General features: G+C 40.3%; 1 protein-coding gene across 1 annotated transcript in view; it reads right to left on the bottom strand.

Moving 5' to 3' along the window:
• RIMS4 (regulating synaptic membrane exocytosis 4) overlaps positions 1 to 25,944 on the bottom strand; it is a 266,003-nt gene that overhangs the window by 17,964 nt on the left and 222,095 nt on the right. Inside the window, exons 3-5 of the mRNA XM_089674368.1 lie at positions 21,141 to 21,253; positions 19,621 to 19,722; positions 2,345 to 2,484 (exon numbers count right to left, since the gene is read on the bottom strand). Of these exons, the coding sequence (XP_089530494.1) occupies positions 2,345 to 2,484; positions 19,621 to 19,722; positions 21,141 to 21,253 (355 nt within the window). The remainder of the gene's footprint in view (positions 1 to 2,344; positions 2,485 to 19,620; positions 19,723 to 21,140; positions 21,254 to 25,944) is intronic.

The raw sequence follows: 25,944 nt of genomic DNA on the forward strand, positions 1-25,944 counted from the left end.
ATGCAAGGCAAATCACCATGTGTGTTTTGTTGTTCCTGTCCAGCACATACTCCCCTATGCTTCACTCCCACACCCATCTGTTCAACAGCAGGGAGTTAGGAAACAAACCCTGTGTAAGCTCAGCATCACTCTAGAGCAGTGTTTCTCAACTCCAGTCCTCATGGACCCCCAACAGGTCATGTTTTCAGGATTTCCCTCAGATGAAACAGCTGTGGTATTTACTAAGGCAGTGAAACTGATCAAATCACCTTTGCAAAATAATGGAAATCCTGAAAACATGACCTGTTGGGGGTCCATGAGGACTGGAGTTGAGAAACACTGCTCTAGAGGAAGTATTGCTGTACCAGCCCCCTGTGGCACTGCTGGGACATTTGTTAAGTGCAACTCCAGCCAGATCAGTTGATTAGGGGCATCACAATGGCTAAATGGTTAGCACTTCCACCTGGTAGCATTAGAGTCATTGGTTCGAATCCCAACCACGGCACCACCTGCCTGGAGTTTGCATGTTCTCCCTGTGACTGCATGGGTTTCCTCCAGGTACTCCGGGTTCTTCCCACACTCCAAAGACATGCTGGTAGGATAATTGGCTCCTGTCTAAATTGGCCCTAGTATGTGTATGTATGAATGTGAGTTAGGGACCTTAGATTGTACACCGCTTGAGGGTTAGGGACTGATGTGAATGTACAATATATATGTAAATCTTTGTGTAAATTGACAGCGCTATGTAAGTACCTGAAATAAATAAATTAGCGCACATGAATATGGACTAAAAGTGCAGTTATGCTTTTATTTCCAACTCCAGGAATTAAAAAAAAAACTACCTTTGCTGTAAGGCCCCCACACTGCAGGGGATAAATGCTTGTTAACTTTAGGGGATGAGGAATAAGGTGGGCTCCAGGGCTCTCCTTGGCTCTGGCTTATGGGTGGCTCCTTGCCATCCTCACGTGCAATTCTGGGATATTGGTCCTGCACTTTACTTTGACCATTTGCATTGACTAGTTGCATGGATAGCAGGAGTCTGCTGGGATAAGACGTAAGGCAAGTATTCCACGCAAGGAAACATTTTTGTAATTCCTGGAGTTAGGCTTTAAATTGAACAGATCTGGGTTCCAGCCAGTTCTGCTAAGAGACATGCAGACACAAACGTTGTTTGCATAGAATTGTTATCAGCCAAACTATTAAGCATTTTGCATAGTGCATTTTTTTTTATCACATAGAGAATGTGTTAACCTTTTAGACATTTCCCAGGACAGAATGTGTTTCATTATTCAGTTATTGACCTACTCTAAAGGATGTGCCAGTCACTTAGCTTTTATTTCAAAACAAATGCCACAATGGCCACTATAACTTATGGGATATCAGTACCGATTTACTGAAAGCCAGAGGTGTAGCGAAATGTTAAAACAAATCTATAATTAAGATAACTTCTTAAAATATTGCTAAACATCATTTCTGATTGGACCTTGAAGTAAGGGATAGACCCCCCCCCCTTCAAAGTTTGTCCTGAAAAAATGTTGGTGCAAATAAAGAAAGTATCATGGATGCTACTCAACTGCACTGTTGCAGTCCAACAGTGGACTACACTGTTGCAGTCCAACATATGGCTACAAATCACCTTGTACTTAAAGAATTAATTTGGGGACAGGGGCGGACTGACAACTCATGGGGCCTCCGGGCAATAGGGGATCATGGGGCCCCTGTGTCCTTGCTCAAACTCAAAAAAGCCTATGAAAAAGGTACCAGGGGCATCTCATGGGGCCCCTACTGACCCCGGGCCCTCGGGCAGTGCCTGAGTTTCCAAATGGCCAGTCTGCCCCTGTTTGGGGAATGTGACTTGTATTTCTGTGGCAGTTGGGTACAACTCTAAAATCTCTGCAGATAGCTTGTCAAATAAATCCCCAAGAGATATAAAATGCAAGTATGATTAAACTTACTAGCAACCCCTCAGGACTAAAACATCACTTGGATTTAAATACTCCCTTAAGTGTCCATAAGTGGCCTCCAACACTCTATGAATTTCATACCTGGGTCAGCAGAATTGATCTCTGAATTAGCGCCAATTTGCATTTGCCATTATTTGGTAATTGGGTGAATCTTCAATATTCTATAATTTAATAAGCAACTGAAGATTCTTTGAAACAGCAAATCATACCTTGAAATTTTATTCCTATTGAATCCCTTAAAAATTGGATATATATTGCTTTTAATGTATACTCCATTTTAATAAATACTGATACATCCAATGATATATTCATTATTACAGAGCTGCATTGATTTGTGACATTTATATCTACCTAGAGTTCACCTTTAAAATAAATATCAGAATTTTAGTTTTTTTACTCACCTGTACTACTTTCCCTTGTGGACTTTCGGAAAATACAAGCACTTGATTGTACAATGGATCTAATGATTTCCGAGCAATTTTTGTTTTCTTCTTAGCGATGCAGAGACCGTTCTCTAGCAGATAAACTTTTATGTAGGCAGCTGGAAAATATGAAAGCCCGACAATATGAAAACTGGTAACCATACATTTGGATTAACAGTTTGCACACTAAGCAGCATATGGGCAATGTTCACAGTAAAATGCTGAAAATACATTTGAGATTTTCGTAGTTTTTAAAAAATATTCTTTTTCAAAAACATTTAGTTCAATTTAATATCATAAAACCTCACAAACTTTTCTTTTATTCAACCTCTTATGGACCGACCAATGTACATAAACAGTTAGGCTCCATGTACACTGCAGCTGATAAACTCACGTTTAGGAGCTTTTCTGCATTTTTCAGCAGCCCCTGAACTCTCCTTAATGTTTTCCTATGTGTACATGTACACTATGTTGTTTACAGTTGTTTACAGTTGTTTACAGGCAGTTGAATTTACAGTCGTTTTTCTGAACGCACCAAACTTGCGTTCAGGAGTAGATTTTATCAGCGTTTCAAATGCCAAATGCTTGTAAACGCGGCTAACCAGGTTTATAAGCGTTTTCGTTTAGAAGCGTTTTTTAACTGTTCCATGTCCAAATTCTGTCCAGAGCCTTTTGTCATCATCAGAAATGCATGTATTCAAAATGACCTAGCACACCAGCGCAGTCAGTTCCAGGTTTTGCGTGAAGGAAAAAATGGTAGAACGTGCCGCATTATGCTCATGATGGGATCCATAGTGAATACAACCAGAAAAGACAGGTCATCTCAATACATACTACTCTCTCTGCTTCTGCTCTCTCTATTAATCTCAAAATGTCTGAAATAGTTAATTTTTTTACTGTTTTTAGGTGCATTCTGGGCATTTTGGAAGGTCTCCTGATGTAATCTTTAAAAAACGCTTCTAAAACAAACTCACATAAACGTGCATAATCGCAGTATACAAATGCGGCTAAACAGACGTTTTTTAACCTACATTTTTCAGCAGTCAGTTTCCAGCGTTCAGAAGTGTTTTCCAAATGTCCCGTGTACATGGAGCCTTATTCCACTCCCCTATTGTTCGGGGAGAATGTATTGGTGCATTTTTTGGGACCTGTGCTCCTGTGCACAGTGTGCACATTCCTGTGATCTGATTGTGATTTAGTAACAATGGGTCACAGGCAAAAGGTACAGAGCCCATGAGAGTGGTTCTGTACCACTTGACTGCTGAATGTAAACAAAGTATGCTGTTAGCAGTTGTGTCTCACTTACTGGCAGGTGATTAAGACGCCCTCACATGCCCATCGGTATGAGAGGAAAGAAAACCTCCTGACCACCAGCCAGGACCAGTGTAATCCAATAACCGTTATAAAATCCACTCCTCTACGGTTTTTTCACCACTCTATTGTATGTGTCAGTGCCATTCTGTCTCTGATCTGACCTGTATATTTACCCCCGACCTCCCTTATCCCACACAACTGTAAATGAACCTCTTTACCTCCTGATCCCTCTCTGTATGACCTGTGCACTTAACGTATCTCATGCACCATTACCAAACTCCATGTATATCCTCAATAAGTGCATGTTTCAGTTGCAAAAGAGTGTGTCAAGAAAAGAATCACCTTGGGGTGTTTACTTTCCATAAAGGAGTCATTTTGGGAGTTTTCGTACTGTCCTGGCATTTTTATTTGCCGTGTTTTGAAACAGAAAGTAATGTTTTTGTTTTTATTGATATAGTAAAAATTAAAAAAAAAATGTGGATAATAGAAACCACCAAAAAAAAAACCCCTCTGTCAAAAGAATGATATAAAACCATTTGGGGTTAGTGTTGCACAACTAAGCATTTGTCAGTCAAAGTATCACAGGCTGAAAACTGAAAAACTGTCGTCATCCAGATTATTTTCCCTCTTTTTTTTAAATTCTTTTTCAACTTTATATTTTATTATTAACTTTAACATAGTGTAGCCATTGACACTGGGAATTGCTGCCATGTATACAAGATTTGTTACATAGTTACATAGTTACCTAGTTAGTCTGGCTGAAAAAAGACAAAAATCCATCCAGTTCAACCATTAAAAAAAAAAGTTATAATCCTACACCCACAGTTGATCCAGAGGAAGGCATAAAAACCCAACAAAGCATTATCCAATTTGCTCCTGCAGGGGAAAAAAAATTCCTTCCTGATCTCCCGAGAGGCAATCGGATATTCCCTGGAACAATTTTACCTATAAATGTTAGTATCCAGTTATATTCTGTGTATCCAAGAAATAATCCAGGCCTTTTTTAAAGCAATCCAAAGCTCAATTCAGTAGGGACTGTCAGTGTAGGTGGAAGTGTGCTGGGGTCTCAGTTCAGCTCACAGTCTACAATGAACACTATACCTTAACATCACACCTTGTAGTGTGAGTGTAACTCAAAATGTGCAGTAAAATCTCCTGGATTCCACCATGTAGAGTGTGTATTTTTGTGTGTGGTGTATACAGGTGCAATGTGCTTTACATAAAAGGGTAAAAAGCCAACTGTGCTGACAGGTGCCCTTTAATGCTAAAAAAAAAAAAACATGAGTGGGTGGATAATAAAAAGTCACTATATTAGTGGTTGCAGCTCCACATAAAATGGGCTTGAGCTACCTAATGCACAAACAAAAACAAACCAGAAAAGAACAGCCATCTAAGTGTAGTTGTTTAATGGGATGTAAAACGTTAATAACGAAATGTTCTCACTCTGTGTAGGGGAACATAAGGCTTGTCATCATGTTCAGAGAAGGATCCACTGGGACCATGGAAGGCTGCAGAGTTCCGAACGTGAGCAGCTGCAATAGCAGAGTTTAGCAGGGAAGCTGGTGGTGAGAGGTGAGCCACTGTACTAGCTTTGCAGTAGCTCTCCTCTCACCACCAGCTTCCCTGCTAAACTGCTTATCCTGCTGATGGCTGGGAGGAATAGGGGGGTGCTGGATGGGATTTGGAAGGACAAGGGAAGGTTTACTCAATCCTTTGTTGGATTTCTCACACACAGACCGGCGACGGTTTCAGAAAGTTCCTGAGAGCTGTTAAATTCAGCTGAGCAGGCAAGTCATTGTCTAGCTCACATTAGTCTTTCTAAGCTAGACAATCAACAAGCCTGAAAATGAATAATAGCAAAATTAAAGATAATTAACATAGTAGTCATGGGCAAATTTTCAATTTTGACTGGAATTCCACTTAACAGAAGTTTATTGTACTCTTAAATAATGGGATTAAAGATTAATTACATTTTTGGAAAGGTCATAGCTGTGTGGAAAAGACTGGCTGTGTATGTGAATCTAAGGATAGGATTGTAATAAGTAAGTGAGATGGGGCTGTCCACATTTTAGAGATATGATTTTTGGATATGTTGTTTTACTTAGTCATACATCATGAGTTACAATGTTATTTGCTTTAAAAAAATATTTGAAAATGCAATAAAATTAGGTTGGATGCAACAAACAAGGAACGCATTTAGAGATCAAGCACCACCAGGCAAGTGTGAATTACATTTTTTTATAGGGACTCCATTCTTGTGATAAGCTATGTTAAATGATTGTTATACTGAAAAAATATGTAGCTGAAAGGGGGCTAAGTTTATAGGCAGAGCTGTTGGTCTTTGCAGTTTACAATATCAAATACTTAGGAACGTTAAAATTATATGGGCCTGAGGTTTTTTGGAGGAGTAAAGGAACATGTGGAATGGGGTAAAATATGGTAATAATCAAGGATTAGTACCAACTTCATGACCCTAAAATGCTCTTGATCTTATGTTATATATACGTAAAAGATGATCTTGATTGACTTCTGTATCCTTACAGTCTTTTCCTCAGCACACTATCTCTCATGCTATTGTCATTTCCTAGATTGTAAGCTCCAAAGAGCAGGGCCCTCGATCCCCTCATGTTTTGCATTGTATTGGTATTGTTCTGTTACATGTTCTGTCCCCCTTTGTAATGTACAGCGCTGAGTGAACCATTGGCGCTTTATAAACACTGTATAATAATAATAATAATTTCAACTAGACTTTGTCACACGTCCCATGTGATGCCCATGCTTCTAGCTCCAATTAGAAGAGAAATTGCCTACAACCTTGGAAGTCTGCTATTCTCCGCTGCCCTGTCACCAGGACAATCTCCATCACTATTCACTCTTACCTCCCCTAGATCCTTCTAGTTCAACCAATAGAAAAAAAAATTACAATAAATAAACAGAGGATCTCCATATACAAAAACCTTTACCAACAGTTGATCCAATGGAAGGCAAAAAAACCCAACAGAGCTTTGTCCAATTAGCTCCAGTGGAGGAAAAGTGTATGTGAGTATTACCTCTCCTTTTGGCCAGAGATTTTTTAAGATAACTGAAATTAATATGGTTTACTGCATCACATCCAGGGTAGTCTCCCCCATTTGTTATACATTTTAGAGAATCATCAACATGTGATCTTTATAAAAAAAATGAACTGCCACTGTTAAAATATGTTAAACTGTATGTGGTATCCAAGTAGATACAGTAATTCACCAACTATATTGCAGTTGATGCACATGCCTACAACTATATGTATTGGACCCATTATAATGTGTGAGAGTTACAGTGGGGCAAAAAAGTCTTTAGTCAGCCACCAATTGTGCAAGTTCTCCCACTTAAAAAGATGAGAGAGTCCTGTAATTGGCATCATAGGTAGACCTCAACTATGAGAGACAAAATGAGAAAAAAAATCCAGACAATTACATTGGCTGATTTGGAAATAATTTATTTGCAAATTATAGTGGAAAATAAGTATTTGGTCAATATCAAAAGTTCATCTCAATACTTTGTTATACAGTCATGGCCGAAATTGTTGGCACCCTTGATATTTTTCCTGAAAATCAAGTATTTCACACAAAAAAGGTATTGCATTAACACATGTTTTGCTATACACATGTTTATTCCCTTTGTATGTATTGGAACAAATATAAAACAGAGGCAGAAAAGCAAATATGACATAATGTCACACAAAACCCCAAAAATGGGCTGGACAAAAGTATTGGCACCCTTAACTTAATATTTGGTTGCACACCCTTTGGAAAACATAACTGAAATCAGTCGCTTCCTATAACCATCAATAAGCTTCTGACACCTCTCACCCGGAATTTTGGACCACTCTTCCTTTGCAAACAGCTCCAGGTCTCTCTTATTGGAAGGACACCTTTTCCCAACAGCAATTTTAAGATCTCTCCACAGGTGTTCAATGGGATTTAGATCTGGGCTCATTGCTGGCCACTTCAGAACTCTCCAGCGCTTCTTTGCCATCCATTTCTGAGTGCTTTTTGACGTATGTTTGGGGTCATTGTCCTGCTGGAAGACCCAGGATCTTGGACGCAAACCCAGCTTTCTGACACTGGGCCCTACAGTGCGACCCAAAATCCTTTGGTAATCCTCAGATTTCATGATGCCTTGCACACAGTCAAGGCACCCAGTGCCAGAGGCAGCAAAACAACCCCAAAACATCATTGAACCTCCACCATATTTTACCGTAGGTACTGTGTTTTGTTCTTTGTAGGCCTCATTCCGTTTTCGGTAAACAGTAGAATGATGTGCTTTACCGAAAAGCTCTATCTTGGTCTCATCTGTCCACAAGACGTTTTCCCAGAAGGCTTTTGGCTTACTCAAGTACATTTTGGCAAACTGTAGTCTTGCTTTTTTATGTCTCTGTGTCAGCAGTGGGGTCCTCCTGGGTCTCCTGCCATAGCGTTTCATTTAATTTAAATGTCGACGGATAGTTCGCGCTGACACTGATGCTCCCTGAGCCTGCAGGACAGCTTGAATGTCTTTGGAACATGTTTGGGGCTGCTTATCCACCATCCGGACTATTCTGCGTTGCAATCTTTCATCAATTTTCCTCATCCGTCCACGACCAGGGAGATTAGCTACAGTGCCATGGGTTGCAAACTTCTTGATAATGTTGCGCACTGTGGACAAAGGCAAATCTAGTTCTCTGGAGATGGACTTGTAACCTTGAGATTGTTGATATTTTGCCACAATTTTGGTTCTCAGGTCCTCAGACAGTTCTCGTCTCCTCTTTCTGTTGTCCATGCTTAGTGTGGCACAGACAGACACACAATGCAAAGGTTAAGTGAACGTCTCTCCTTTTTATCTGCTTTCAGGTGTGATTTCTATATTGCCCACACCTGTTACTTGCCCCAGGTGAGTTTACAGGAGCATCACATGCTTGTAACATTCTTATTTATCCGCAGTTGTGAAAGGGTGCCAATACTTTTGTCCAGCCCATTTTTGGAGGTTTGTGTGACATTATGTCGAATTTGCTTTCTTTCCTCCCTTTTTTTGTTTTGTCCCAATACACACAAAGGGAATAAACATGTGTATAGCAAAACATGTGTTAATGCAATACGTTTCGTGAGAAATACATGATTTCCTGGAGAAATATCAAGGGTGCCAACAATTTCGGCCATGACTGTATATCCTTTGTTGGCAATGACAGAGGTCAAACATTTCCTGTAAGTCTTCACAAGGTTGGCACACACTGTTGCTGGTATGTTGGCCAATTCCTCCATGCAGATCTCCTCTAGAGCAGTGATGTTTTGGGGCTGTCACTGAGCAACACGGACTTTCAACTCCCTCCAAAGGTTTTCTAAGGGGCTGAGATCTGGAGACTGGCTAGGCCACTCCAGGACCTTGAAATGCTTCTTACGAAGCCACTCCTTCGTTGCCCGGGCGGTATGTTTGGGATCATTGTCATGTTGGAAGACCCAGCCACGTTTCATCTTCAATGCCCTTGCTGATGGAAGGAGGTTTGCACTCAAAATCTCACGATACATGGCCCAATTCATTCTGTCCTGTACATGGATCAGTCGTCCTGGTCCCTTTGCGGAGAAACAGCCCCAAAGCATGATGTTGCCACCCCCATGCTTCAGAGTAGGTATGGTGTTCTTTGGATGCAACTCAGCATTCTCTCTCCTCCAAACACGATAAGTTGTGTTTCTACCAAACAGTTCTATTTTGGTTTCATCTGACCATATGACATTCTCCCAATCCTCTTCTGGATCATCCAAATGCTCTCTAACAAACTTCAGATGGGCCCGGACATGTACTGGCTTAAGCAGGGGGACACGTCTGGCACTGCAGGATCTGAGTCCCTGGCGGCGTAGTGTGTTACTGATGGTAGCCTTTGTTACGTTGGTCCCAGCTCTCTGCAGGTCATTCACTAGGTCCCCCCGTGTGGTCCTGGGATTTTTGCTCACCGTTCTTGTGATCATTTTGACCCCACGAGGTGAGATCTTGCGTGGAGCCCCAGATCGAGGGAGATTATCAGTGGTCTTGTATGTCTTCCATTTTCTAATTATTGCTCCCACAGTTGATTTGTTCACACCAAGCTGCTTGCCTATTGCAGATTCAGTCTTCCCAGCCTGGTGCAGGTCTACAATTTTGTTTCTGGTGTCCTTCGACAGCTCTTTGGTCTTCACCATAGTGGAGTTTGGAGTGTGACTGTTTGAGGTTGTGGACAGGTGTCTTTTATACTGATAACAAGTTCAAACAGGTGCCATTGATACAGGTAATGAGTGCAGGACAGAGGAGCCTCTTAAAGAAGAAGGTACAGGTCTGAGAGCCAGAAATCTTGCTTGTTTGTAGGTGACCAAATACTTATTTTCCACCATAATTTGCAAATAAATTCTTTCCAAATCAGCCAATGTGATTGTCTGGATTTTTTTTCTCATTTTGTCTCTCATAGTTGAGGTCTACCTATGATGCCAATTACAGGCCTCTCTCATCTTTTTAAGTGGGAGAACTTGCACAATTGGTGGCTGACTAAATACTTTTTTGCCCCACTGTATATCCTACTTTAATGTTAATGATAATGTAATCATCATTTTACAATGAATAAAGAGCGAATTTGGCATTAATAGGATTTTATACATATCCAATATTTTTTACCTAATAATTCATACGCTTCAAATACCTTTCATTTTCCTTTTATTTAGATGTTCTGCCAAAACTCAGTTACCTACTCCTCTGGAAAGCTGGAGTTAAAAACTCAGAATTTACCTAAGCAAACAATGTTTAGTGAGTTTGCAGACAATAGGAACAAGGCCAATCTTCTACCTTAGGGAAATCGTTTAACTGGAATGCATGGCTCTGGATCTCAGGTCTAACAGTTCTATTCATTTATTGATTGATTTTCTACTAAGGTCATAGCAGTGTTCATTCCCTAGAGTTTCTTCACAAGCAAGATAATAATTATATTCTACTTGCTAACAGGTGGTTAATCAATGTCACTTAATCTTTACTGACATATATATTAGGGGTAGCAGTATCAAGAACATGACCTCGCAAAGACTTCTATGTTGTTTCTAGATAGAAGAGATAATTACTAATGTAAATTTGAGTATAAAGTTGATCTATATTCATCAATATGTTTTCAATTTTGTTCTGTAGGTATGACATTGATTGGATTTGCGGTAAAATATGGTCAAACTTCCTCTTTATTAAAATTCAGTATTGCTGTGTCATGACAAGTGTATGTTGTAGATGTGCCAAGCCTTTCATGGACAAATCTGTAACAGTTTCATGGGCAATTCTGACGAACTAATGTGGGTAGTCACTGGGCCTCACATACATTCCTACTGTGGCAAAGAACATTATTTATAATTCATAGTGAACATATCATTGTGGTGCTGAAGGTTTTAATTACAGTGTACATAGATGGAGTTGAAGTGGGAGCTGGACATTATGGATTTGGAATGTATCTGGGTTTTTGTTTTTAGGACAGATGTCTAACCCACTGTGAGTTCCAAAAACAGCAAACTTAAATCTGAACTCTACTGCAGTCTATGGCAAAGACTTGCCATGTCCCTACTGCCATGGGGATATGTACTAATGAAAAAAAATATTGTACAGCTGGGAGAGGGTCCTTATTTGCTTAGGAGATACCTTTAAGCTGTATGTGGTATTATGAAACAGTGTGATTCTCACAGTGTCAACGACATCATATTCTAGCATCACATATTTTGCATGTGTAATAGATTCTTACTTTTGTTGCATACAGCAGCATCCCCCAATATGATTAAATACAGCTTGAAAAATATACTTTTTTAGGTAGTTTTGCTGATACAACCTGATTTTTTTTTAACCATACATAATACTGAATTGACTTGAGGAAATAGCAAGCCACAACAGATCTTGAATAACAGGAAGCAGCAATAGGAAAATGTACACTTTTGCTTCAAATGTGCAATACAAATGTCAAAACAGAGTGCACAAAAATGCTTAAAAAAACACATCTTTTATTCTGGAGAAGGGTATGTTTTTATCCTAAAATAAAATTTAGAGTCTATTATTCCTGAGACAATAGCCACAAATTATTTACTACATGTAAGCAGTCATTTAGGATATGTAAGCAGCTTGATTAAGCCACTGTGTAAGAGGGAGAGACAGGGCACTTTCTATCCTGAATAAAAATTAGAATGTATTATTTCAAAGACAATAGCCACATAATATTTACAGTCACTGCACAGTACATTAGCAGTTAGATTAGGGTGCAAAGACAATAGCCACAACATTTTCACATTTACTGGACACGATGTAAGAAGTTTGCTTAGGCTGCAATGTAAGAGGGGGAGACAAATAATTATTAGTGTATTATTTAAGAAAGGCAATAGCCACCAATAAATAAGGGATCACTGGAATAGGCCAAAAACTAGGAAAAACAGAGCATGATCTGTCACAAGTTAGCCTCTTGTTTGTTTATTCTTACCTCCTTGCTGCTCCTGATTCCTTTCACATGTGTGTTTGTCTGTGCTCACCTTTGGGTGTCATCTGCTATCCTCTGGGTTTTATTTCCTTCCCTTCCATCACTTCCTGGCCCGCCTCCTAGTTTGCTTGTCTATATAAGACATGCTCAGTCTAGCCCACTTTGCCTGAGCAACTTCCTTGTTGTCTGAGCTCCTGTGTGTTGCTACTGCCTGAATCCTATATTGACTACTTGTGTAAAGACCCTGGCTTCTTTCTCTGACCTTGCTTGTTTTCCACCTGTCCTGACCTCGGCTAGCCTATCGGATTCCGTTTGTCTCCTCCCATTATACTCTGCTCCCGCGAGCGGTCTCCTCAACCTCAGCTGGGCGTAACTGGGGGCCGCGACCTGGTCCCAGCTTGCTGCAAGTCCATCTCCACCATCAGGGGCTGTGGTGAAGAAGCAGACTGGGGCTTAGACTCTGCGCCCTGGGGAACCCCAAGTTGAGTATCAACAAGAGCTCACTACCACAGGTGCTGACATGATCTACCCTGCAGCAAACATTAGAAATTTTGCAGCTGTGAAAACATTATGTATGGCAGCTGTACAGTACAGTAGAGGGCAAAAGAGGCCACAGTAGCTGGTAATGGTGAAAGGTCAGCAGAGGAGGCAGCATCTGGTAATCATGGAAATCGAAGAGAGGTGGCAGGAGCTTGTAATGATGGTATTCCAGCAGAGGTGGTAAGTGCTGATAATAGTAGCAAGAGCTCATAATAGTGTAAATTAGCAGGCAGAATTACAAGTAAAAGTTTATTTGAAAGCAACAGCTGAAGGGAATTTTGTAATCATTGCTTATCCAGGACTAGTTCATATTTATGAAAATAGTTGGTCCATGGTATCAGGGGACAAATGGTTTGTCTCTCTCTTTGTCTCAAAATGCTTGCTGCATTGAAGTCTATCTGAGACAGTGCACAGGAGCCAGGGGAAGCCAGAGTCCCAGCATGTACTGTTCAAGCTCCAGACAGTAGTCTAGCCTGAACACCCAATACTCTATAGGGTCCTCACTTTGAAGAGTGTCCACATCAGCCCTGTACCCCAAGTAGTATACAATAATATGGTTTAGGTACTTGCTGTAATTATTGTGCGCCCCCTCTGGTTGGGTTTGGGAAGGTTAAAATGTCCCTCTGGAAGCCTGCCTCATTTCAAATTCACAGCCAGAACTCAATCCCTTGGCTCTACCTCAGAAGGTTGGACACAGTAGTTCTCACCTTCCTCCTAGTGCTGTACTTGGTTTACTATACCAATGTAGCAGGAACACCAGAGGAATCATGTCACTAATCCCCACCTCATCACAGCTCGCTGTTCTGGTCACCTCTTTGAATGGTGGTGAATGTAAGATTTTGCACATGCTCTGAATCAGGAGCTGCTAGCTTCGCAAAGCCTGTCCTTATCCCATACTCATTGATGCCCTGCTGTATAGCCAAAGTTGAGTTCTAGGGCATGGGTGAATTGCATATCAGGCAGCTTTCAGGTGGTTTGTGTGGCCCCTGCATTTGAGCTAGGTAAAAACTTGCTGGCTATGACTGCATCATCTGGCTGTACACTCTGCATCTTCTGGCCTACCACGGAACACCCTGTTAGACAGGGTACCTAACTAGGAACTGCTACACCACCAGGTTCAGGACATGTGCCAGGCAAGGTACATGTGTAAACTTTCCCTGCCAGCAGGCAAGGTCATTGTCAAACATGATGGCATGGGGCCAGCCACTTTTTAGCTTAACCCTGAAGTGCTTCCAGAATCTCTGATCCAGTATGAATTCTGTCCCCCAGGCTTACCATTTGCAAAACAGTATGCCTGGGCCATTGCATAATCTTTGGCAGTTCTGAGGAGTCACCAAATATGTCCATGGAGGAGGGAGCAGTGACTGCACTGTCACCATTACCAAGACAGAGGACATGAAGTAGCATCATTAGCACCATCCTTCCTAGCTGCAAGCAAATGTACTCAGCGGGCTGTCAAGAAGATGTAAAATCCCCCATGCTTGCTGAAACCCATGTCTTTACTGTTGACTGCATGATCCAGTGATACCCAAACATTACGTTCTACATGCTAGCTGGGGGGAGGAAAGGCCTTCTCAGCAGTGGTGCAGCAGTACTGGTCATAGGCTCCCCAAAAGAAGACAACTCAAAAAGCCAGAATGGGAGCAACTATAAAAACTAGCAGTTTTTTTTTTAAACTGGCATTGAGATGCTGGGCATGGGGGGAGGATTACTTTTTTTATTCCACTTAAGCAGCTGCAGAACAAACATCTACCTGGTCAAGGATTATGCTGAATATGGCTGGGTGGGCTTAGGACACTTACTGTATGGTTTCAGTCTATGCTTGACCATACTCATTGTGGCCATATGCTGACCCTGTTCTCCGCTTGATCTGCCTTAAGGCTGGGAACCCTGCTTTTTATAGTGGGGGAACATGCACATAAGAAAACCTCAATTATAGGTCCTTCTCATCCACCTGACCACAGTTCAAAAGCCAGGAAGTGCATTATTGGTAATTAGTGGCTACAGAACGCAAACAGCTGCATTTGTTTGCTGTTTTCCAGAACTGCAAACAAGCTGGGTTTGACTTGAACCTGTGCTTGACCCAAACCTGAAGCTCAGCCCTACTAGGCATCCACAATGGCATAATGAGATGCATAATCGCTATAGCACCATGGGAAGTGCTTGATGTAGAGCATTTATAGTTACATCTGAGGACATATTCACTGTAGCATTGAGGAATGGAGATTTTGTTGCAAATGTTAGTGACTAATGTGGCTAAATGATATCTTCACTGCTGCCTATGCAAAAAAAGGCTTTGACTTGACTGACTTGAGATCAGCTTGGTTAAGTGTCAATCGCTCTCTGGAGAACAATCGTTCTTGATAGCACTGATAAGACCCTGCCATAAATGTTTAACTAAGTAGCAATAGTATTCTTGAGCACCTAACATGAACCTCTCACTATACATTCACTGCTCTCTTGGGTGCATGCCAGGGGAGCTATTAAAGTGGCTCTAGACGTCTGCAATCATTTTATAGTCTCAAAAAGTGAATGTAACACTTTGCTAGTCATGAAGTTCAAACAATTTCCAAACAACTGACACTAGAAAGCTTCCTTTACTACAGAAAAAAATGGCACTGCACAAAAAAACTGCATATACTTTACTATAACAATACTGTATTTATAAATAAGTTACATATAATTTTTTTCTAGGCATTAGGTACAGCCCTGTTCTTCTTTTCATATATTTACAAGGGTAACCTCACCCATTTAGCTACAAAAAAAAAAACCTGTTTACAAAGCTAAATAGCTAAAGCTCAGATTATACACAGTTGGAAGAGTCACTCATCCCACTTCCTGCACTACTTTCTTGATCTCTTGGTCCCCTTTGCACTCTGTAGTTCCCCTTGATGACGTCAACATCTCTACAGGGCACAGAGGTGGCATGGAGATTGATGGAAGCTGGGAGCCAGGAGATCTACACTGCCAGTAGTGTAGCTTTCTTAGCAGGCTTCAGAGGAAGATTTCTCTTCAACGGAGCAGCATTAGGTAATGTGGAAAGTGGGAAAAGAGGATCTACTATTTTCTTTTGCACATAGACCTTTTGCTTATTTTAGTTTCACACAGGGTTCACTTAAAGTTGTGCTTTCTCTCTTTATCTCTTTACAAAACCTCACATTCTACATGAAACTGTTACCATTGGTGCACCCAGTATTATATTTAAATTAAATAAAACGTAAAGGAAAGGAAATGTAGTGGTCAGATTTTTTTGTAACTACTCTGTAAACAGGATTTTGTAAAATTATATTCTGTATAGTGTGCCAGGCATCGCATTCAGGCTTTATAAAACAGTAACTATTTTAATGAAAATGCCAACACTGTTTCGTAATTTCCTTTAGCTGAATTATAACCTGTTATTTGAAAAAGCGGCCTGAAAACAGCTTCCACGCGTGTTCAATTTCCAATAATAATTCAGCGCTGAAAGTCTAATAATCTCTTGTGTTGCAATTATTTCCCCAAAAAAATAGAATTTTAATGAATAATTTATTTTCCATTTAAGTTTATGCTTCAGGGACCTTGAGCTCACAAAAGATACGGGCTGAATGTCTTGCCACATGTGAGCTGCCCTTTAGTTGTTTGCTGTCATCCTGGCAAAATGGGCCACGCTGGATATCTTTTAGTCCACATCACATATATATATTAATGGTTTTTTGCCAAGCAGTATGCCAGCCTTTGTTATATATCCTGTTTGGAATCTACACAAGGATAAATAAAGATTGCTGCAATGGCTGGGTCACCCTATTGCTCAATATTCAGCAGATGATGTGCGATTTGGCTGCAAGTGGATATTAAGAATCACAGAAGGGAAAAGATCTCCAAGCAAGTGTCCAAGAGACCTTTAAAATAAAGCGTGATAAAACTGCAAACGGAATAGTTTGGTCTGTGTGGAGCTACACACAAAATTTGTTTTAAGATTAGTTTGGCTTATAGTTGCCCTTTTGTAAAATGTTATTAAACATTACATTTCAGGCTGCAGTGATGCATTGCACTCAACTGTGATTTTTTTTTTTCTGAATACCCAAAAAATATTTTTTGACAGGCAGTGAGGAGGCGATATGTTGCCTCCTCACCACCTGCTTTAACCTTCGAAATGCTAAACACTGCGCTGCCACTGCATGCATTCCACATAGCTGCGGCATGGCCTCACTTGAATAGCTTGCATTTGTTGGTAGTCCCACTTGTCAAATGTAACATGCCTTTTAACTTCTGCCTTGACCATGAAGCAAAGCATCACAGCTGGGGCATAAGTACAGCCTTGAACAGCTGCATTCATGGGTTTAGGTTGGCAGTTGGGGTATAGTAAAACCACAGCTCAATTGCCTGCTTTTACAGCTCCCTGGCCACCTGTGAATGAACCCTTATAAAGTGCACTAGAAATGCCCTTACCCACTTATAATAATTGGCTTACTTGCTACTGTTAGATGCCAGCATAGAGCTTGAGATGACATTTTCAGCTTTCCAGCATTGCCCTTAGTATGGCAGCTTGCCTTGGATCTTTGGTGATATTTTGGGAATTCATCTACGAAGGTGTTTTGATAGCACTGAATCTTATAGAGTGCACTAGAAATTCCCTTGCACACTTATAATAATTGGCTTACTTGCTACTGTCAGATACCAGCATAGAGCTTGAGATTACATTTTCAGCATTACCAGCATTGCCCTTAGTATGGCACCGAACCTTTGATATTTGGTGATATTTTGGGAATTCATCTATGAAGGTGCTGTGATAGCACTGAATCTTTAATTACAACATTGGGATTGAATCTGTGCTCATGGCAGAAGGTCCTTATTACTAAACACTCAGTCTGAAGACGTCAGTAGAAAGGCATGCCACTACTTATATAAAGAAAAGAAGCAAGTAACAAATCCATATTGAGGTTTGCTAAAATCCCACAGAAGACTGTTTTTTTCCCCAGCAAAGTATAGTTTTACTTTAAGAAAATATCAGCGTTTTGCTGTTTTTGCACCATGCATATGACAGAAACTTACAGGGCGGAATAAGAAAAGTTTAAGTTTATGTGCCTGTTTTCATAATAGGACTCGTGAAAGACTGACAAGAAGACCCAGTGAAAATAAACTAGAAGATATAGCAATCTTAACAACCTATGCCCCATCTACTTTCTCCCCTTTTCCTCCAAACTCCTTGAATGTCTGGTCTATAGCCAATTGAGCGATCACCTCATCAAGAATAACCTTCTTGATCCCCTTCAGTCTGGATTTCGCCCTCAACACTCCACAGAAACTGCTCTCCGAAAACTCACAAACAATTTACTAACAGAAAAAACCAATGGACACTATTCTTTACTCCTACTTCTGGACCTCTCAGCTGCCTTTGATACGATTGACCACCCCCTCCTCAAAAAAACACTTTATTCCCTCGGCACCTGTGACTGTGCTCTTCATTGGTTCTCATCCTACCTATCCCACCGTACATTCAGTTTCACTTACAAATTCTACTTCCTCCTCTCTTCTTCCTTTGTCCATAGGGGTCCCAAAGGTTCTGTTTTTGGACCTCTCCTATTCTCAATCTACACCTCCTCCCTGGGTCATCTGATAGCCATCTATGGCTTTCAACATCATTTCTACGCTGACAACACCCAAATCTATCTCTCTACCCCTCAGCTCCTTCTCACGTATCACTAACTTACTGACCAACACATCAGCCTTTATGTCACACCACTTCCTCAAACTCAATCTATCCAAAACTGAGCTCCTACTATTTCCTCCCCCATGTGCCCCTTCCCCCCTGACTTCTCTGTCAAGACCAATGGCACAACCATCAACCTGTCACCACATGCCAGGGTACTAGGTGTAATCCTAGACTCTGAACTCTAATTTCAGCCCCACATCCAATCACTTTCCAAAGCTTGCCATCTCAACCTCCGCAACATCTCCAAAATACACCCTTTCCTAACCAATGACACCACAAAGCTAATTCACCTAATTCACTACCAGGTTATCTCTTGCCTTGACTACTGTAACTCCCTCTTCATTAGTTTACCTTTACATAGGCTATCCCCCCTCCAGTTTGTCATGAATACTGCTGCCAGACTTATCCAGCTTACCAACCGTTCAGTGTCTGCTACCCCTCTCTGCCATTCTCTCCATTGACTGCCACTCACCCTACAAATTAAATTCAAAATGCTAACAACAACTTACAAACCCATCCATAACTCGGCCCCCAGCTACATCACTAACCTAATCTAAAATATTATTATTATACAGTATTTATAATAACAACCAAATTGCACTCTTCGTTCCTCCCAAGACCTCCTGCTCTCCAGTTTAGTTGTCACCTCTCAAGCTCGCCTGCAGGACTTCTCCCATCGTATGGAATTCCCTACTCCAATCTGTCAGACTGTCTCCTACTCTGTCCACTTTTAGGCAATCCCTGAAAACTTTTTTCTTCAGAGAAGCCTATCCTGCCTCCACCTAACAACTGTAAATGTATTTTCTCCATTTTGTATCACTTGACCTTCCCCTTTTAGATTGTAAGCTCTAATGAGCAGGGCCCTCTGCTTCCTCCTGCATTCAATTGAATTGTAACTGTACTGTTTGCCCTCACATTGTTGGCGCTATATAAATCCTGTATAATAATAAAATATAATAATATAGGTTTATGCCAGCTAATAGTTCTGTCTGCATTCTGTAGGGCGGTCATCTACTCTAATGAAGGGTGAGCAATGACCTATTGACAAGACTGTAACAAAGTTCCCCTACAGTGGCATGGTGGTGGTCACGTTGGGTAGGAAGTTGACATCCGGTCACCTTCCCATGAATGTCAGTGTGGAGACAAAGGTGGATGCCCCAACCTGAACCCCTGGCTGGTCACTCTGTTACTTATCTTCACAAGTTTCCTCACAAGTATAATTTATATCTGTCAACATACCTGGCGGTGTTTTAGAACCAGCCTTCGCTGTTAGACCTCTAGCTTGAATAACTTCCACTTCAAGTTGTCCATTTCTTTCCAATAGCCCAACTTCAACATCCCCTTAGAGAAAAAATAATTAATTGCATTAAATGTTATATATTCTGTTCAGTAATAAAACTATGGTGCTTTGAATCTCCGTTTCTTTCAACCCAAGACATCATGCTATTTTTTTATCAAGTTTTGTAAATCGATCCCAGCTTGGTTTAATCAACTGATTCTACTGTATCTTCGATTTCCCGAAAAAGGTGTGGGTGCCTTTATGTGGTCCAAACGATTGAGTAATATTTATAGGGGCAGCTGATTTCTCTTACAGTAACTGTTACTACTTTTGTAATCAATAATATACTGTACATTTAACTGGTAAGGACAAATAGCAAGTTTAACTTTCAGTGTTCCCAGTCATACAGCTACTGTAAATACACTGTTGAAATACACATATGTAAATTCTGTTCAGCTAGACTCGTGACACCTGTGTCACCTGCATCTTCACCAATCCATAATTCACCAGTGTATGGATTCTGTTCCTTGGTCAGGTTTTGAATGTGTACTGAGGAGTTCCTGATGCGAAACTTCATGTCACTTAAAGGTTTCCTTGATTTTCAGGGCTTGACCAGTCGATTTTATTAGAATCATGACAGGATGCACTAAGGGACCTGTGTTAAGGCTTGATGAAGACTAGAGTCTCCTTAGAGCACTAAAAGTGGCTGGCTGTAGAGCCATCAAGAAACACCAGTCTTCATCAAGTCTTAACACAGGTCCCTTAGTGCATTCTGTTGTGATTCTAATAACTTCAACTGCTCAGCAAGTCCTCAGCAAGGCATGGGTAGGCTTGTTCCCCTAAAATACATAGGGCTTTATTTGATGCTTTTACCCATTAAAGATTTCAAAAAGTCCTTTAAGTGAGATGAACTTTTGTATTAGGTGCTCCTCTGTACACATCCAACACCGTCTGGTGTTCCCTTCACTATCAGAGAGGTGGCAGCCTAGAACCAGAACAGGGTGAATCCACAGTATATTTTCTTTGTGGATCTGCTTCTTTCCATCAGAACCAATTTTCACTTCTATTGGTCATACACACATCAGGTTCCTTAGTCAAGGAATAGGCAAGTCACATAGAAATCTGCAAAGCTAATATACAACACACTGGTGTAATTTTCCTGGGAGTGTAGTTTGGCAGAAGTGTGTGAATCACAAGACTGGCTGAACAAAATGACTTTGGCAGGTAGAACAGTTCACATACTGTATATGTATATGTGAACTGCATAATCACCCTTTGCCTACAACTCAGTCATAAGATCACAAGAAGCTAATAGCCAAGAAATCTAACTTAGCTGATTGACTATTCCCCTATGAGAAACTTACTGGTGAGGGTTTCTGCTAGTACCCCCATGCAAGGATCATTTCCCTGCCCATCACGTATAGAGATCATACAGAGCACTATACATTAAACATGGATTCCTTCATTCAGTGTCACTTACCCATTGAGGTGGTTGCTAGTGTCTGCCGGCCAACAAATTGAGCTGGGCCCATGCCAGAAAGGAAATCCCCAAACTGACCATCAGATGCCAGGCACATTCCACTGTAGTTCAAGCTGTAGATCAGAGAATATGTTAAGTATTTTACAGTACAATCTTCCTACATAAAACACTTTAAGGAAACCTGTACTGTGAAAGTCTGTCATCGTTGACCACCCTTCTGAAAAAAAATGGGTTACCTGTAAATTATTCTAATCCAGAGGCTTTAGTAGTCTCTACAACACTGACCATGCAGAGTAGAAGTTCTGACTTCACCCTCTTGATTTGCATTCCTATTCAGGGTCAGTATCCTAGTAAGTATTGATAGCAAAGGTAGATATGCAACCAGAATTTTTAGATGGAAGTCGGCAAAAGCAGCTTCCATATTACTCCCAGGATAGGTAACTTTAAGGCTGCGAGATAGCTTTATAGATAGCTCACATCTTGTTGAACAAACTATACACAACTCATATACTGTTAACTATATACACTCACCGGCCACTTTATTAGGTACAACTGTTCAATTGCTTGGTAACACAAATTGCCAATCACATAGCAGCAACTCATTGCATTTTGTGGAAGTTCAAACTGAGCATATGAATGAGGAAGAAAGGGGATTTAAGTGACTTTGAACTTGGCATGGTTGTTGGTGCCAGATGGGCTGGTCTGAGTATTTCAAACACTGCTGATCTACTGGGATTTTCATGCACAACAATCTCTAGGGTTTAGAGAGAATGGTCTGAAAAAGAGAAAATATCCAGTGCACAACAGTTGTATGGAGGAAAATGCCTTGTTGATGTCAAAAAGACATTGGGCAGACTGGTTGGTGTGACATTCATATGGTAGGGTCAGAATTTGGTGTAAACAACATGAAAGCATGGATCCATCCTGCCTTGTATCAACATTTCAGGCTGGAGGTGGTGGTGTAATATTGTGGGTGATATTTTCCTGGCAATAGCAAGGTGTACCTAATAAAGTGGCCGGTGAGTGTACACACTTCTTTTTACTTGTATTTTAGTATAATAAAGTACTTAAAAACTGAACTTTTTTAAAAATTATATTTCACCAGGTCTTCATTGTGAGAGGTCGGTCACAATATATTTTTGGGTCAAACCATCCTCAACTCCCAAAAAATACAAGCATCTACCAAGGTATGATTCAAGCACTCTAATAGATGGACTATGTGACCCATATTCAGCTTGGGAATATAATGGGGGAGCATTATTACAAGAATAAGGCTATGTAGAACAATTCATTCCTGATTCTGGTACCGAGAATTCCCCCTGTCATTTGATGATCACATGTTTTTCAAAACTCCAACAGCAGTTTATCTGCTTAACTTCTTTAGAGACCCTTGGCATTTTCTAACATGGGCATCTGTGAGCAATAACTGATGGTTGTATAGGTAAAAGACACACAGTGAGCGCTCTCAAAGAAACAGCAGCTGAACATCCAGGATAAACGCATATAAAAATCCTCAATAAAACATATACATATAAAATGCAGCGCTGTAAAATGATCAAATCATGCAAATCAACACAATAATAGTCCTGAAAAGGTGCTCATTAATTCCCAGTGTCAATGGAAAAGAATGCAAACTAACCAGAAGCGCATTTAAAGTACGCATGTGTGTAAGAAATCCTGGAGATTCCCCTCTCTCCCTCTGGTCAGAAAATGGATATGTGCTGAAATGGATGATGATAACGCCCTCTTGTGGAAAAGCGAAATCCTGCAGGCCAGGAAGCTCCCAGGATAGGATATTCCTCTTCAATGGAACCAGGGCTGGGATTGAAATCACTCTGTGGCTGTGAAATTGGGAGAGAGACCCCTCACAGAGAACACAGAGAGATACTCATAGTGTAGTATATTACTTCAATTTATTTAAAAAAACCAAGTAAAAAGCATGTAATCAGGTGGCAAGTGAAAGTGACCCACTGACCCTCTTAAAATTAAAGGTGGCCGCCGGGCCTCCACATGACACCGGCGGCGTAGTGTCAACGGCGTCCACAGGCTCCTTCTGATGCGTTTTGTGCGCACGCACTTCTTCTGAGGTAGAGCAAGGACCAAGGGTCCATTTTCTGACCAGAGGGAGAGAGGGGAATCTCCAGCATTTCTTACACACATGCGTACTTTAAATGCGCTTCTGGTTAGTTTGCATTCTTTCCATTGACACTGGGAATTAATGAGCACCTTTTCAGGACTATTATTGTGTTGATTTGCATGATTTGATCATTTTACAGCGCTGCAAATAACTGATGGTTGTTGTGGGTCACTGCAACCCATAAAGTCAAGCAAACTAAGGGTTCATTTATACATGCTTTTCCCTCTAAAGAGCGATGAGGTGGGCAGCTTTTTACAGGACTTCGATAGCATTTTGTTGGCTCCACACCTCCTGTTTTAATTCAGCTGTTAAGTGCAGTGCTCAATTTATCTCAGTCATTCTGCTTCCACTGCAGAAAAATTGATTGCCTCCTTGTGCTTCTTCTCCCTCCCCCATTCTGAGCTCTGCTGTACAGGCAAAAGAAGAGGCTGCTACCAACTCAAATTCAGCATTTATACTGATTGCATTTTCAAATACATTTAATGATGTATAAATAAATACAGAGCTGCATTATTCTGTGTCTTTTTTTATCTGCCTGGAGTTCAGCTTTAATTGCTGTTACTTCCATAGAAGCACAGATAATCAAGGCCGTACACTAGTATGAGCAAGAAGCAATCAAAGCTTCAATACAAATATTTTTAAATACCATATTTAAAAAGAAAACCACTGCTCTTCTAGAACCATTACCCAAGATTACACAATTTATTACTACTGCAGTATATGAAAGAAAACAACTCTGAAATAAATAGAAACTACCTGGAACCTTCTATTCAGCTACATAAAATTAATGTAATATGGAAGAAGAAAAATTCCTATTTTAGAGGATACAATATACTTGGCTAAAATGTTAATGGAAACATTTTTTTGTTGCAGAAAAAGATTAACATGGAATTATTAAAAAGGTTTCTAGGTAGCTATGTTTCATTCAATAAATGTCCTGAGAAGCATCTATGCTTATATGAAGGCTTAATGGTTCAGAGATCCAAGCTTTTAAAGCCTTTAAAATGAAGAAAGGCTTAATGCCTTTAATTAAAAAAGATCCTTGCATCATTAAAATGAAGGTTAGAAGCAAGATCGTGCTTCCCTGTGGCCTGCAATTAAATTTGTATAGAAATACAGAGCAAGAAAGTGCATCATTCGTAACAGAGAGACGGCAGAAATAAAACCGGCTGATTCAATTTGGAGAAACGTCAGCACAATAATTTGCTGTGGCAGCTTTTCTGCACAAACATACTGTCTTATTGTAGTTTAACTTATTTATTTAGTGAATTTGAAATCTCTGTTTTAAAGGAATATCCCACTGGCCTTGGGCAAAATCCACCTTTCTTGCCTTCTTTACCAAATGCATCCTTGTGGTCTGCTTGGGCAGCAATCACTGTACTGCCTGCATCTACCAGCAGAATATTAATGAGATCTGTAACATGCTCCAGGATGGAAAGCCATCCACTAGCCATCAGCAGCAGAGAAATTGGCATCGCTACAAGATTTCCCATGTGGTTGACACCTCCTTTAATCTACCGCTCTCTGATTCTGTTGTTAATGTTGGATTTTCTGAAAGACGGAGCTATTATTCATTAATATTGCAACCTTGGGCAGAATGGATTGCTCAATTTGGAAAAATAAGGCAGCATGATGTCATGACTCCACCAACAAGGCTGGTTTTTTTTGGACCCGTCTTTGTGGAATAATTTATATGTAATAAAAACGTACTCCCATCGCCTTAAAAAGTTCACTAATTCGGACCTTACTAGAAATACAGAGTTAGAAAATATGGGTGCTCAGACTATAAAATACACAGAACTGTGTTTATGTACAAAAATATAAAGGCAATTGCATACATGAATAAAAATATAATTAAAAACTCCCAAATAAATTGATTCATATTCATAAAGCAAGTCCTTGCTATTGATAAGACAAAATAATAATAAAATGTACAATTCAAAGTTTCCACAGCTTTGGTAAGCTGGGTGCACACTATAAGAAAACCAGGTGACCAGTTGCTTGATTTTCCATGAAGATACGTATCACAATGTTACCGACAATGGTATTAACTTGTATGGAAATTCTTGAATGACAAAGGCAAATGGTTTTTCTTGTGTATGATTTCTATGTCTGATGCCACCTTCTTCTGGGTCATGCTTTGCTTCTGATAATGTGCGTTTTCTCTTTTTATTCGATTATTTCTGTATGATTACAGTGAGCAAAAATTGGACGTTTTCTTCACATACAAGAAACACTTTGGAGTTTGTCCCTTTGGAAATTTTAGTTTGGAAAGTCTGAATCTGATGTCAAAAGTTTTGTATACATTATATGAAAATCGAACAATTGTTCCTCGTACAGAGGTTTTCTTATAGTGTGTAAATAGCCACAAAGTCCTCAAATTTCTGAAGAGAAAAACTCCATAATTTTTCTCGTATGTGAACAAACATACGATTTTTGGTCAATGTGTACAGTAATCGTAACTGTATAGAGAAAAATGATCAGAACTAAAGAACAACCTTGAAGAAGGTGGCAACAAACATAGAAATCATACACAAAAAAGAACATTTGCTTACTAGATATGCCCAATATCTTATTGGTAGCTCAGGATCTCCCTCTTTTGCCCACAATGGCATCCCTATGATCCATTACCGCTTGACGTTTTATAGAACTGTACATACTGTAATT

Source organism: Staurois parvus, unplaced genomic scaffold, assembly GCF_062004578.1.
Source record: "Staurois parvus isolate SC_StPar_1 unplaced genomic scaffold, SC_StPar_1.0 ptg000151l, whole genome shotgun sequence".
In the NCBI taxonomy this organism is placed as follows: domain Eukaryota; kingdom Metazoa; phylum Chordata; class Amphibia; order Anura; family Ranidae; genus Staurois; species Staurois parvus.